The sequence below is a fragment of the Emys orbicularis genome, chromosome 7 (genome assembly GCF_028017835.1).
Source record: "Emys orbicularis isolate rEmyOrb1 chromosome 7, rEmyOrb1.hap1, whole genome shotgun sequence".
NCBI classification, from domain to species: domain Eukaryota; kingdom Metazoa; phylum Chordata; order Testudines; family Emydidae; genus Emys; species Emys orbicularis.
In genome coordinates, this window is record NC_088689.1 from 106,287,529 (window position 1) to 106,301,830 (window position 14,302).

The window sequence follows — 14,302 nt, forward strand, 5'->3', positions numbered from 1 at the left end:
CCAGATGCATTATAGGGTGTCTGTAGTTAGAATTATGCTTAATATAACATGAGGTTAAAATGAATATTTATCCCATTCACTAGGATTTTCAGTACTGGGAACTTCAAAATAACCAATACACATTTGTCTTGTGGCTGCCCAATACAAAGATGTGCAGATGGCCAGTCACTCACTGCCTACTGTAACTTTCTATACTCCAAATGGATGTGAAGCACATTTTTATGGGGAAACTTGGAGTTTACATACTTTCTACAACAAGCACAAACTCTATTAGGGCTGTCCTCAGGCCCAATAGTGCCCTACACAAAGACAAGATTTGGTGACCCTTTCTCCATCACTCTCTACATCCTTTCTCCCACCAACCCATCCAGGAAGATGATAGGAGATTCATTTTCCACTGCATCATTCTATAGAGGTATATAGGATTTTTAAAAATTATATAAGTGATATGGTTCACCATGGCCTTATTTGTGAGACATCGTAGCCTGCTTGTCAAGGATAGAATTAAAAAAAAATAGAAATAATTACCCTAGCTCTGGATAGGCTAGCAAGAAGCTTCACTTACTGCATCTGTTGCAATGTTCACCCCTCACAGGCTGCAGCATTCTAAAACAGAGTATTCCTAAATCAAGTTCCTGACACTGCAATGAACTCAATGTGGGAAACACGTAGGGAACAGGAATTTTATCTTCCACAAAATCAGACAGAACTAAGACCATTTAAAAGAAACTAAGTCTGAAGACAGGTTTCCACAAAAAACTATTAACCTTGAAATGGACATCAGGAAATCCAAAAAACATATGTGTCCTATAGCCTTGCATTGTACCATCCTGGAGTTGAAATGACAGAATGGCACAATATGTTTCCCTTACATGGGTGTCAAAATATGGATAGAGATGGAGCTGTGCGGGATAGGACACATGCTTTTACCTTCCACTGGAATGCACTGGACTAGATAAACTTTTTGGAGGGACAGGGTTGAAAAAAATGCTTAAATGTTTGCTAAAGGAATATTTGTCTAATGGAGATTTACTAGGTCTGGCCTTTGGCATTTTATGACCATGACTCCTGTCACAAAAATCCCACTGATCATCACTAAAATACTCATACTATCAAATATTTCAGCATTTAAAACCAGAATTTCTGCTGCAAAACATGCTGTGCCATTGAGATGGTTAACGATCCAAGCCAAAAGTGACTAGTTATTGTATGTTCAGTCAAAAATATTTCTAATAAAAACATCAGAAGTGATTTTTGATTTTGATATCTGTAAAGAGTATAATTTCAACATGCAATTTAAGATGGTAATTTCAAAGTGTATCTTCATCTTTTTCAATGCTACATTTTCAGATCAGAAAAGAGTCTATAAAGAGATTTACAGGTAATCGTCTACTGGCCACAAATTCCCTTAGGAATAACAGATATCCTTCAAGGAAGCATTTGTTCCTTCAAGAAGTTTTAGCAGTTGGGGTGATGTGATGGTTAACACACAAACAGAGCCTATTGATAAAGTGGCAATGCTTAACAATCTTGTAAGACATTATAAAGGTGCAATTGCCTGTAGTTCATCGGTATGGATGTGGCAATGAAGTTCTGCTTTACATATTCCAGGGACTAGGCATTTTGTAGCAGTGAGCACAGGGGGTTCTTCTTCTCCTGGGAAAGAAAAAAAAAAGGGCATTTTATTTTTTGAACAGTGATTATTTTATTTGTACAACGGTCAACTGTATGTTGAAAAGAACACAACCAGATGATATCATAATGCATTATCCTCAGGCCATATCACTATGATCAGAAATAAAGAACTAATGCAAACCTTTCCTCATGGTGGTCTACTCAGAGAAGTTCTCACTGATGAATGGGCTAACATTATGTCAGGCCCAATGAAGGAGGTTAGAGAGCTAAGTGAGTTTGAAGCTTAGTGCATCCACCCTAATTCAATGGCCTGTTTGAGAGGCTACTCTTGCGGAACAGTATTCTGTCAGGATGAAAAGTGTTATCAGATCAAACTACTATGAGATGAAAGTGGATACTACTTTAAAGGAGAAAGGAAAGGTTTGTCCTGAAATATGCACAGACATTTGATAACTGCATGAAGATTTACCATTAGTCTCAACTTATGTGACTTAAAAATCTAAGTATCCAGGATAGAAACCTTATACAGATTATGTAGTCTCCTCATATGATGATGATAACATTCTTTCCATTCTAGTAGTATCTCTGGAGAATGTTAAACAGCAGCTACTAAAGTTAGACATTTTAAAATCAGCAGGTCCAGATAACTTGCATCTAAGAGTTTTAAAAAAGCTGGAAGAGAAGCTCACTGGATCATCAATGTTGATTTTCAGGAAGTCTTGGAGCACTGAGGAAGTTCTAGAAGACTTGAAGAAAGCTAATGTTGTGCCAATTTTTAAAAAGGGTGAACAGGATAACCTGGGTAATAACAGGCCTGACCGCCTGACATTGATCCTGGACAATATAATGGAGGGGCTCTTACGGGTCTCGATTAATAAAGAACTAAAGGAGGATAATGTAATTATTTAATGCAAATTAACACGTGTTTATGGAAAATATGTCCTATCAAACTAATTTTATATATTTTGATGATGTTACAAGTTTAATTGATAAAGGTAATTGTGTTGACGTAATATACTTAGACTTCTGTAAGGCATTTGACTTGGTACTGCACAACATTTGTGATAAAAAAAACAGAGTGATATAAAATTAACATATTAAATGGATTAAGAACTGGCTAACTGACAGGTCTCAAAATGTGGTTGTTAACGAGGAATCATCAAGCAGGTCTGTTTCCTGTGAATCCTGCAGAGATGAGTTCTTGGTCCTACCCAAGTTAACATTTTTATCAATGACCTTGAAGAAAACATAAAATCATCACTGATAAAGTTTACAGATGACACAAAAATTGGTGGAGTAGTAAATAATGAAGAGGACAGATCACTGATACACAACGATCTGGATCTCTTGGTAAACTGGGCATAAGCAAACAATATGCATCTTAATACAGCTAAAAGTAAATGTATACATCTAGGAATAAAAAATGTAGGACATACTTACAGGATGGGGGACTCTATCCTGGGAAGAAGTGTCTTTAAAAAAATATTTGGGGGTTGTGGTAGATAATCAGCTGAACATGAGCTCCCAGTGTGATGCTGTGGCCAAAAGAGCTAATGAGATCCTGGGATGCATTTCAAGTATGAGTAAAGAGGTTATTTTACCTCTGTTATTTATCACTGGTGTGACTGTTGCTGTGTCCAGTTCTGGTGCCCATAATTCAAGAAGGATGTTGATAAATTCAGAGAAGAGCCATGAGAATGATTAAAGGATTAGACAATATGCCTTATAATGACAGACTTAAGGAGCTCAATCTATTTAGCTTAACAAACACAACGTTAAGGGATGACTTGATTACAGTCTATAAATACCTGCAAGGTGAACAAATATTTAATAATTGGCTCTTCAATCTAGCGGAGAAAGGTATAACACAATCCAATTGCTGGAACATGAAGCTAGACAAATTCAGATTCAAAATAATGTATACATTTTTAACTGTGAGAGTAAATTAACCATTGGAACAGTTCACCAAGGGTCATAGCAGATTCTCCATCACTGACAATTTTAAAATCAAGATTGGATCTTTTTCTAAAAGATATGCTCCGGGTATTATTTTGGGGAAATTCTATGGCCTGTGTTACACAGGAGGTCAGACTAGATGATCATAATGGTCTCTTCTGACCTTAGAATCTATGAACCTAGGTATTTATTGATTCAAAATGTAGAGGTTGTTATAACTGCTCCTAAATCCCATACTCAGTACATGATGTTGGCTTACAATGCATGTATAAATATCATGGGTATGTGGGATAATTAGGAGAAAGTACAAGTTGCAGTGTATTTAGTAGGCACATAATGCTCAACTCTAGATTTCTCTCTTCCAACTTACCCGGGGCCTACTGGAGATTGTGGCTTAGAAGAGGAGAGGTGGCTGAGACCCTAGCCATACATGACCAACGTGGTTTGGGAGAAGTAATTGAAAAAAGTAGCAAGGGTTATTTGGGGTCATTTGATTGGGTGAGTATGCCCATTGTTTGTAACATAACCTTGGAACTCTTCCGTAGGGTTCACCTCTATCAGCTCACACATGTTAAAATACAATTTGCCCGATTGATACTAGAGCTTTAAAATGTGTTAGTTAAAACGTATTAGCTATGTGACTTCAGAACTAAATTACTGGAGAGATTGCCTCTCTCCTCTAGTAATTCCTGGACAGCAGAGATGCTTCAGCTGACAGCCCGGTGGTTCAAACAGGAGGGGGACTGCTGGACAGGCATTCTCCTAGTGGGCTCCTTAACTCTGAAACTGACATCCCAGCTTGGTCTAACAGCCTGAAGTCTAGCAGCATGCAAGGTTTTTCCAGGCCTGTGAGGAAGGGATGGATTAGCAGTGTTGAGGGAGTTAAAGAGAACTACATGTGTGAATTCTGAATGAATGACTGGGTGAGGTGGTGTTCATGGCTTACTCAATAAAACTGGTAAATCTGTATTTTCCCCACGTTTTGCATTTCAGATTTTATATGTTTTCTCCAACAGGTCTGCTACTCAACTCTTCCATATCTACTGTCATCTCCACATCCACCTTGTAGCAAACAGTACCTATGACTTTGGGTATGTCTACACTACGAAATTAGGTCGAATTAATAGAAGCCGGTTTTATAGAAATCGGTTGTATACAGCCGATTGTGTGTGTCCCCACATAAAATGCTCTAAGTGCATTAAGTCAGCGGACCGCGTCCACAGTACCGAGGCTAGCGTCGACTTCCGGTGCATTGCACTATGGGTAGCTATCCCACAGTTCCCGCAGTCTCCGCCGCCCATTGGAATTCTGGGTTGAGATCCCAATGCCCGAATGATGCAAAACAGTGTCGCGGGGGGTTCTGGGTACATGTCGTCAGGCCCCTCCCCCTCCGTCAGAGCAACGGCAGACAATAGATTCGCGCCTTTTTACCTGGGTTACCTGTGCAGACAACATACCACGGCAAGCATGGAGCCCGCTCAGCTCAGCTCACCGTCACCATATGTCATCTGGGTGCCGGCAGACGTGGAACTGCATTGCTACACAGCAGCAGCAGCTAACTGCCTTTTGGCGGTAGACGGTGCAGCATGACTGGTAGCCTTCATCGGCGATCTGGGTGCTGGCAGCTGTGGGGCTGGCAGCCGTAGGGCTGCATTGCACCAGCCCCTTACCTTTTGCCTTTTGGCAGTAGATGGTGTATTACGACTGGTAACCGTCGTCATCGTACAGCAGTGGCTGGAACTCCGTATGTCCCCCAGTCCCCCATCCCCCCAGTCATATTCTGCTGCCTTCACAATGACGATGATGGCTATCAGTCGTAGTATGCCATTTTCTGCCAAGCGCCCTGTTGGATCATCGCACATTAGCAGAGTCTTCCCTGAGCAGCAGATCGTGCAATAGGCCTGAAGGCCATCGTCATCATAACTGCCAAGCGCCCAGTATTTGCTGCCAAGCACCCAGAAGATGCCGAGGGCTATCAGTCATGCTGCACTGTCGTCTTAAGATGTAAAAAATAGATTTGTTCTGTATTCATTTGCTTCCCCCTCCCTCCGTCAAATCAACGGCCTGCTAAACCCAGGCTTTTGAGTTCAATCTTTGGGGGGGGCCATTCTGTGTGACAGTTGTTTGTGTTTCTCCCTGATGCACAGCCACCTTTGTTGATTTTAATTCCCTGTACCTGTACGCCATGTCATCACTCGCCCCTCCCTACCTCCCTCCCTCCCTCCCCTGGTCCGTCAGATACTAGTTTCGCGCTTTTTTCCAGACCAGACGCCATAGCTAGCACTGGGATCATGGAGCCCACTCAGATCACCGCGGCAATTATGAGCACTATGAACACCACGCGCATTGTCCTGGAGTATATGCAGAGCCAGAACATGCCAAAGCAAAACCAGGACCAGCCGAGGAGGCGATTGCAGCGCGACGATGAGAGTGATGAGGAAATTGACATGGACATAGACCTCTCACAAGGCACAGGCCCCAGCAATGTGGAAATCATGGTGTTACTGGGGCAGGTTCATGCTGTGGAACGCCGATTCTGGGCCTGGGAAACAAGCACAGACTGGTGGGACCGCATCGTGCTGCAGGTGTGGGACGATTCCCAGTTGCTGCGAAACTTTCGCATGCGTAAGGGCATTTTCATGGAACTTTCTGACTTGCTTTCCCCTGCCCTGAAGCGCCAGAATACCAGGATGAGAGCAGCCCTCACAGTTGAGAAGTGAGTGGCGATAGCCCTGTGGAAGCTTGCAACGCCAGACAGCTACCGGTCAGTCGGGAATCAATTTGGAGTGGGCAAATCTACTGTGGGGGCTGCTGTGATCCAAGTTGCCAGGGCAATGAAAGACCTGGTGATATCAAGGGTAGTGACTCTGGGAAACGTGCAGGCCATAGTGGATGGCTTTGCTGCAATGGGATTCCCAAACTGTGGTGGGGCCATAGACGGAACCCATATCCCTATCTAGTCACCGGAGGACCAAGCCACCGAGTACATAAACTGCAAGGGGTACTTTTCAATGCTGCTGCAAGCCCTGGTGGATCACAAGGGACATTTCACCAACATCAACGTGGGCTGGCCGGGAAGGGTACATGATGCTCGTGTCTTCAGGCACTCTGCTCTGTTTCGAAAGCTGGAGGAAGGGACTTTCTTCCCGGACCAGAAAATAACCGTTGGGGATGTTGAAATGCCTATCGTGATCCTTGGGGACCCAGCCTACCCCTTAATGCCATGGTTCATGAAGCCGTACACAGGCAGCCTGGACAGGAGTCAGGACCTGTTCAACTACAGGCTGAGCAAGTGCCGAATGGTGGTGGAATGTGCATTTGGACGTTTAAAAGCGCGCTGGCGCAGCTTACTGACTCGCTCAGACCTTAGCGAAAAGAATATCCCCATTGTTATTGCTGCTTGCTGTGCGCTCCACAATATCTGTGAGAGTAAGGGGGAGACATTTATGGCGGGGTGGGAGGTTGAGGCAAATCGCCTGGCCGCTGATTACGCGCAGCCAGACAACAGGGCGTTTAGAGGAGCACAGCAGGGCGCGGTGCGCATCAGAGAAGCTTTGAAAATGAGTTTTGTGACTGGCCAGGCTACGGTGTGAAACTTCTGTTTGTTTCTCCTTGATGAACCCTCCGCCCCCCCCCCCACCCGGTTCACTCTACTTCCCTGTAAGCCAACCACCACACCCTCCTCTTCCCCCTTCGAGCACCGCTTGCAGAGGCAATAAAGTCATTGTTACTTCACATTCATGCATTCTTTATTAATTCATCACACAACTAGGGGGATAATTGCAAAGGTAGCCCGGGATGGGTGGGGGAGGAGGGAAGGAAAAGGACACACTGCAGTTTAAAACTTTAACTCTTATTGAAGGCCAGCCTTCTGATGCTAGGGCAATCATCTGGGGTGGAGTGACTGGGTGGCCGGAGGCCCCCCCACCGTGTTCTTGGGCGTCTGGGTGAGGAGGCTATGGAACTTGGGGAGGAGGGCTGTTGGTTACACAGGGGCTGTAGCGGCGGTCTCTGCTCCTGCTGCCTTTCCTGCAGCTCAACCATACGCTGGAGCATATCAGTTTGATGCTCCAGCAGCCGGAGCATCGACTCTTGCCTTCTGTTTGCAAGCTGACGCCATCTATCATCTTCAGCCCGTAACTTGCTCTGTTCATCCCGCGATTCAGCACGCCACCTCTCCTCTCGTTCATATTGGGCTTTTCTGTAATCAGTCATTGACTGCCTCCACGCATTCTGCTGTGCTCTGTCAGCGTGGGAGGACATCTGTAACTCTGTAAACATGTCATCACACGTCCTACGTTTTCTCTTTCTAATCTTCACTAGCCTCTGTGAAGGAGAAACATTTGCAGCTGGTGGAGGAGAAGGGAGAGGTGGTTAAAAAAGACACATTTTAGAGAACAATGGGTACACTCTTTCACGTTAAATTTTGCTGTTCACATTACACAGCACATGTGCTTTCGTTACAAGGTCGCATTTTTCCTCTTATATTGAGGGCCTGCCGGTTTGGTGTGAGAGATCACTCACGCAGTGCCAGGCCACAGATTTCAGCTTGCAGGCAGCCATGGTAAGACACAGTCTTTTGGCTTTTTTAACCTTCTTAACATGTGGGAATGGTTTCAAACAGTAGTGCTCTCATTTCCCATACCAAGCACCCGTTGGGTTGGCCATTTAAAATGGGTTTGCAATGTAAAAGGAGGGGCTGCGGTTTCAGGGTTAACATGCAGCACAAACCCAACTAACTCCCCTCCCCCACACACCCAATTCTCTGGGATGATCACTTCACCCCTCCCCCCCCCCACCGCGTGGCTAACAGCGGGGAATATTTCTGTTCAGCAGAGCAGGAACGGGCACCTCTGAATGTCCCCTTAATAAAATTGCCCCATTTCAACCAGGTGACCGTGAATGATATCACTCTCCTGAGGATAACAAAGAGCGATAAGGAATGGATGTTGTCTGCATGCCAGCAAACACCGGGACCATACACTGCCATGCTTTGTTATGCAATGATTCCAGACTACGTGCTACTGGCCTGGCGTGGTAAAGTGTCCTACCATGGCAGACGGGATAAGGCAGCCCTCCCCAGAAACCTTTTGCAAAGGCTTTGGGAGTACATGAAGGAGAGCTTTCTGGAGATGTCCCTGGAGGATTTCCGCTCCATCCCCATACACGTTAACAGACTTTTCCAGTAGCTGTACTGGCCGCGATTGCCAGGGCAAATTAATCATTAATCATTAAACACGCTTGCTTTTAAACCATGTGTAATATTTACAAAGGTACACTCACCAGAGGTCCCCTGTGTGCCCTCAGGGTCTTCGGTGAGTTCGGGGATTACTGGTTCCAGGTCCAGGGTGACAAACATACCCTGGCTGTTGGGGAAACCGGTTTCTCCGCTTCCTTGCGGCTGTGAGCTTTCTACATTTTCTCCATCCTCCTCTTCCGAACCCTCTTCCCTGTGTGTTTCTCCAGTGAGGGAGTCATAGCACACGGTTGGGGTAGTGGTGGCTGCACCCCCTAGAATGGCATGGAGCTCCGCGTAGAAGCGGCATGTTTGCGGCTCAGCCCCGGACCTTCCGTTTGCTTCTCTGGCTTTGTGGTAGGCTTGCCTTAGCTCCTTAATTTTCACGCGGCACTGCTGTGCGTCCCTGTTATGGCCTCTGTCCTTCATGGCCTTGGAGACCTTTTCTAATATTTTGCCATTTCGTTTACTGCTTCGGAGTTCAGCCAGCACTGATTCATCTCCCCATATGGCGAGCAGATCCCGTACCTCCCGTTCTGTCCATGCTGGAGCTCTTTTGCGATCCTGGGACTCCATCACGGTTACCTGTGCTGATGAGCTCTGCGTGGTCACCTGTGCTCTCCACGCTGAGCAAACAGGAAATGAAATTCAAACGTTCGCGGGGCTTTTCCTGTCTACCTGGCCAGTGCATCTGAGTTGAGAGTGCTGTCCAGAGCGGTCACAATAAAGCACTGTGGGATAGCTCCCGGAGGCCAATAACGTCGAATTCCGTCCACACTACCCCAATTCCGACCCCCTAAGGCCGATTTTATCGCTAATCCCCTCGTCGGAGGTGGAGTAAAGAAACCGGTTTAAAGGGCCCTTTAAGTCGAAAGAAAGGGCTTCGTCGTGTGAACGTGTCCAGGCTTAATTTGATTTAACGCGGCTAAAGTCGACCTAAACTCGTAGTGTAGACCAGGCCTAAGAGTCTGAACTTTAATATCCACCAAGGTAAATTCAGTTTCTTAAAAGACAAGACTTAAAAGACTCAGCATATATTGAGCAAACAGTGAATCATTCAACCTTATGACCCTCTAAATAGAAAGTTTGACTGTTCAGTTTGCTTAGGGAAGAGCTGAAAGTCAGTAGATCACACTTTAATTACAATAAATACAATGCTGAATAGTATTTTTCCCCAGTTCTTAAACCACATTCAATACATCATGGTCACTAAGACAACAGCAGCAGGTAATGTTTATATAGCATATGTTATAAAAAGTCTAATATCTTGTGTGTGTTTGAGCTTTTAATTACCTGCAGTACAGTAATGACTCTCGATCAGCTAGGGGAAGACACCATTTTATATTCTATTAGAGCTACATGCAAATTGAAACATTTTTAAAAAGTTTCAAGACTTTTTAAAAAAATTTCAATAAGCTTAGAGAATGATCAAAATTTAAAACTTTGATGAATATTTTTTACCACCAACTAAAAAAATAAATTTTTTTTGCCTTTTTTGACTAGCTCTATATTTTAACTAGCTTTCTCTCCAGCTTCTTATATGGTCCCTTATTCCATGGTACTTATGTACTCAATGTTTAGTTTTATGTTGCTAAAGGTATTACAGCAACATGTGAATATTTTGTATTAATGCAATTTAGAAAAACTACTGCATCTTACCTAAACCCGAAGATGAAGAGACACTCTCCGTAATGGAAGAGGTTTCAGTTTGGTCTGTCAAAAGTCCTTCCATTAAAGGTAGAGATAACTCAGATGAAGGAACAGAAGAATCATAGATTCCTGAATCCCGGGGCATATCTGGAAGATTGGCAGCTTTTACAACATGCAACAATGGCTGAAGAACAGAGCTACCAACTTGAATGTCCTGAGTCTCTGCATCTTCTCCAAGGTTAAAGTGCTGAATTATACAGTGAGAGTCTGAATTTACAGCAGGGATAATATTTACATCTGTTTTCAGGTAGAAATCCCCATCAGTCACCTGTTTACTCACTAAGTCATTTAAAACCAAGCCTGAGTCAAATTTTTCCATCACAGGTTCTTGGTAATGTAAAGGAGGTTGAGGAAAAGGAATGAGTTGTTTCTCAAACCAGTCAGGCTCCTGATCAATGAATTGGTGCATATTGCAAATGGCAACATAAAGGGACCGGCCAGATTTGCTCCTGAAGTAGTTTCTTTTGCTAATATTTACAGGGTACAACTTTGAATCCTGAAGGCTCAGATCTCTGGAGTGTAAGTGAGAGTAAAGCTGAGGGAGGTTATCCATGAGCTTGTACTTTGTACTTAGATCCACAATGCCAGGAATGTCACCCTCACAGGAGTAGTCAAAGTAGACTGCAATGAACTTGCAGAGGTCATCTGAATTCTGCTTTGCCTGACGCAGCTTCTCTGCGATGATAGATATGGCAAGCAGAAAGAGTTCTCCTTTCTCAGCATCTCTGGTTGCTCCCTTGTGCTTCCAGTTCTTTTTTTCCACAAAGTATTTCATTCCCTTGGAACATACAATGATGATAAATTGGGACTCGTTGATTTTTTGAATAAGCCACTCTTTCTGCCCTTCCTTACAATTTTTTAAATCTTCCCATATATCCAGTGCAACCTGGAAAAGAAGAGAGCATCTTGGTTAACATTCAATGCTGGATTTAGCAACTGAACAAAGGCTAGATGTGTTGTAAATGCTCAATGAACCCACTTGTATTTATTAAGCAGATCTGAATCAAAGATACGGAAGACTAAGGTCCGTCCATGCTGTGAATGGAAACTATTTTCAAACAGAAATAAGTAATACATTTTAAGAGTAGTTAACAAAGAGGTAAACTGTGTGACTCTTGCTCACTTGGGTAAGCACTTACTGACATGAAGAGTCATACTGAAGTCAATGGAACTACTTGTGTCGGTAAGTGCTCGTCAAAGTGAGTAAGGGTTGTACATTTGGCATGGGAACTACGTATTTTCAATGGGTTACAGAAACCTGCAAGCCCTGTGGGCAAGAAGGCTAACTTTCACAACTGTTCTATTGAAAATGTTAGTTATAATGTGCTTTTGGTGCCTAAGTATTGTTTAAGAAACAATATACCTACATTCCTGTATTACTTGTACATAGGGCCCTATCAATTTCACAGCCATGAAAAACGCGACTGTGAAATAAGCCCCTCCCCATGAAATCCGATCTCCCCTTGTTCCTAGGACTGCCCCAGTAAAGGGGGCTCCTAGCTCCATCCCCCTGCACAGCTGCTCTGGGACAGGGGGAGGGGAGAAAGAGACCAGACCCACCTCCGGGTGCCTCCCCCTGCTGCAGGTTGCTCTGCCCCCGAGGTTCCTGCAGCTGGAGGAGACTTGAGGAGTTGGGTCCAATCTTCCCTGTGCTGCTGGGAGTGCCTCAGCAGGGGGCTCCTAGCTACTAGTCCGGGCATGGCTGGGACAGGACAGGACTTGCTCTTTCCCTGCAGAGCTGCTCTTGGTTATCTCTCCCAGCTGCAGATAGCTCCACACCCCCTCCTCCCAACTCGCTTCCTGTCCCCCTCCCTTTGCAGCTGCCAGGGGAGGGGACATTGTACAGGGAACTGCCCCCCCTTCCACATGCAATTATTAGCTTATTTCAATAAAAATAAAAAGGTGAAGCACTTGACAGAATTTTTTGATTGACACTTTACAGCAGCAAATCACACTCAGAGCTCAACTCACTGATGTGGTAGATATAGACATTGGGGAGGTTTTGTAGTGTAGTGATCTCAATTGACTGCCTACAAGAAGACATGTGTAATTACTGTAAAATGAGTGTCCAAAATAAATAAAAATCTCAAAAATGATTACTGCAGCGGATTGTGTGAAAGAATTTGGAAGCCTAATTCTACACGCCAATGGTGACAAACTATTTTGTACAAGCTGCAATGTTTCATTGGATCACACATGTCAGGCAACAGTTGAGTGCCACTTAGACTCGGAAATCCATCAAAGCAGAAAGAAGGATGCAGATACTGCGTTGCTGGTAAACAAAAAGTTAAAAAAACAAAAAACAATTTATTCTCTTTTTCAGAAGATGACAGCGAGCTCTGAAACCAGTCATTTAGCTAGAATGGAACTTGTGGATGCATTTGTAAGTGCTAATATACCACTGGAAAAACTTGATCACCCAAAGCTGCATGAGTTCATTCGACAGAATGTACAAAATGCCGGTTGCTTACTAAGTGCAAATAAGCTATGACAGGCCTACCTTCTAAAGGTTTTTGCTACACATTTTGAGGAGATCAAGTCTCAAATTAACTCATGTGAGTCTTCTGAAATTATTTAGGATGAGTCCACAGATGAGCAAGACAACTATGTACTGTATGTTCTGTTTGATTTCATTACTGACAAGGCCAAAGATGGGACAGACAGGAAACTAACAACAGTGTTCCTGTTGCTTAACGCAATTCCTGGCTCTGATAATTGTAGGCTGGAGATACCTGCTTACAAAAATATTGCAAAAGAAGTGGACAGTAGTTTGCCCAGGCTGCAGTTTTGGAACTCAGTGGAAGGCTGAATTCCCTATCTTGCAAGGCTAGCTCGCCGCTGCCTGACAATTCCAACAAACTCCATGGATGCAGAGAGAGCAGTTTCTAAACACGGACAGGTGTCTTCAGCACAGAGACAGGAAATGAAGAAAGACACAGTTGCTGGATGCTCCATGCTGACATTTAATTAATGACATTTGAAACCAGAACATTTTTTTCACTTGTTTTTGTTAACTTAGGGCTTTGGTTCTCAAGTTTGAGGCTACCAATTGTAGGCTACCCTACAAAACTGTCTCAGATGCCCATATCTACCAATCAGGGAGTTGAGCCCTGAGTGTTATTTGCTGCTGTAAAGTGTCAATCAATAAATCCTGTCAAGTTCACATGATCTTTTTTATTTTACTGAAACAAGCTAATAATTGCATCTTGAAGGGGGCGCACCCTGTACAGTGACCCCTCCTCTTGCAGCTGTGGAGCGATGGGGGCAAAAGTGAGTGTGTGGGGTAGGGGTGGAGCGTTGCGGAGCTTTCTGAAGCCAGGAGAGGTACCCAAGAGCAGCCATGCAGAGGAAGAGCAAGCCAGGACTAGCAGCTAGGAGCCCCTGGCTGGGGCGCTCCCAGCAGCACAGGGGCAATCAGACCGACTTCCACCTCCACCTCTGGGAACCTCCTGGGGCTGCAGGAAGCTTCGCGGTTGCTGCCTTCAGAGTCCAGCTCTGAAGGCAGCACATAAGTGAGGGTGGCAATCCCATGACCCCCCTACAACAGGTTTGTGATCCCAACCCCCTCCCATTTTGGGTCAGGACTCCCATGGTTACAACACCATGAAATTTCAGATTTAAACATCCGAAAACGTGAAATTTACCAATTTTCAAATCCTATGGCCATGAAATTGACCATGATGGACCTTGAATTTGGTAGGACCCTACTTATAAAGCACCAAATCTACAAATAACAGTACAAGGCCAAACAATTATGTGTTTGCT

The 14,302-nt window shown here is 44.2% G+C and overlaps 1 protein-coding gene across 1 annotated transcript in view; it reads right to left on the reverse strand.

Moving 5' to 3' along the window:
• Nucleotides 1-1,540: 1,540 nt before the first annotated feature.
• IL17RD (interleukin 17 receptor D) overlaps nt 1,541-14,302 on the reverse strand; it is a 95,585-nt gene continuing 82,823 nt past the window's right edge. Inside the window, exons 12-13 of the mRNA XM_065408470.1 lie at nt 10,487-11,423; nt 1,541-1,656 (exon numbers count right to left, since the gene is read on the reverse strand). Of these exons, the coding sequence (XP_065264542.1) occupies nt 1,541-1,656; nt 10,487-11,423 (1,053 nt within the window). The remainder of the gene's footprint in view (nt 1,657-10,486; nt 11,424-14,302) is intronic.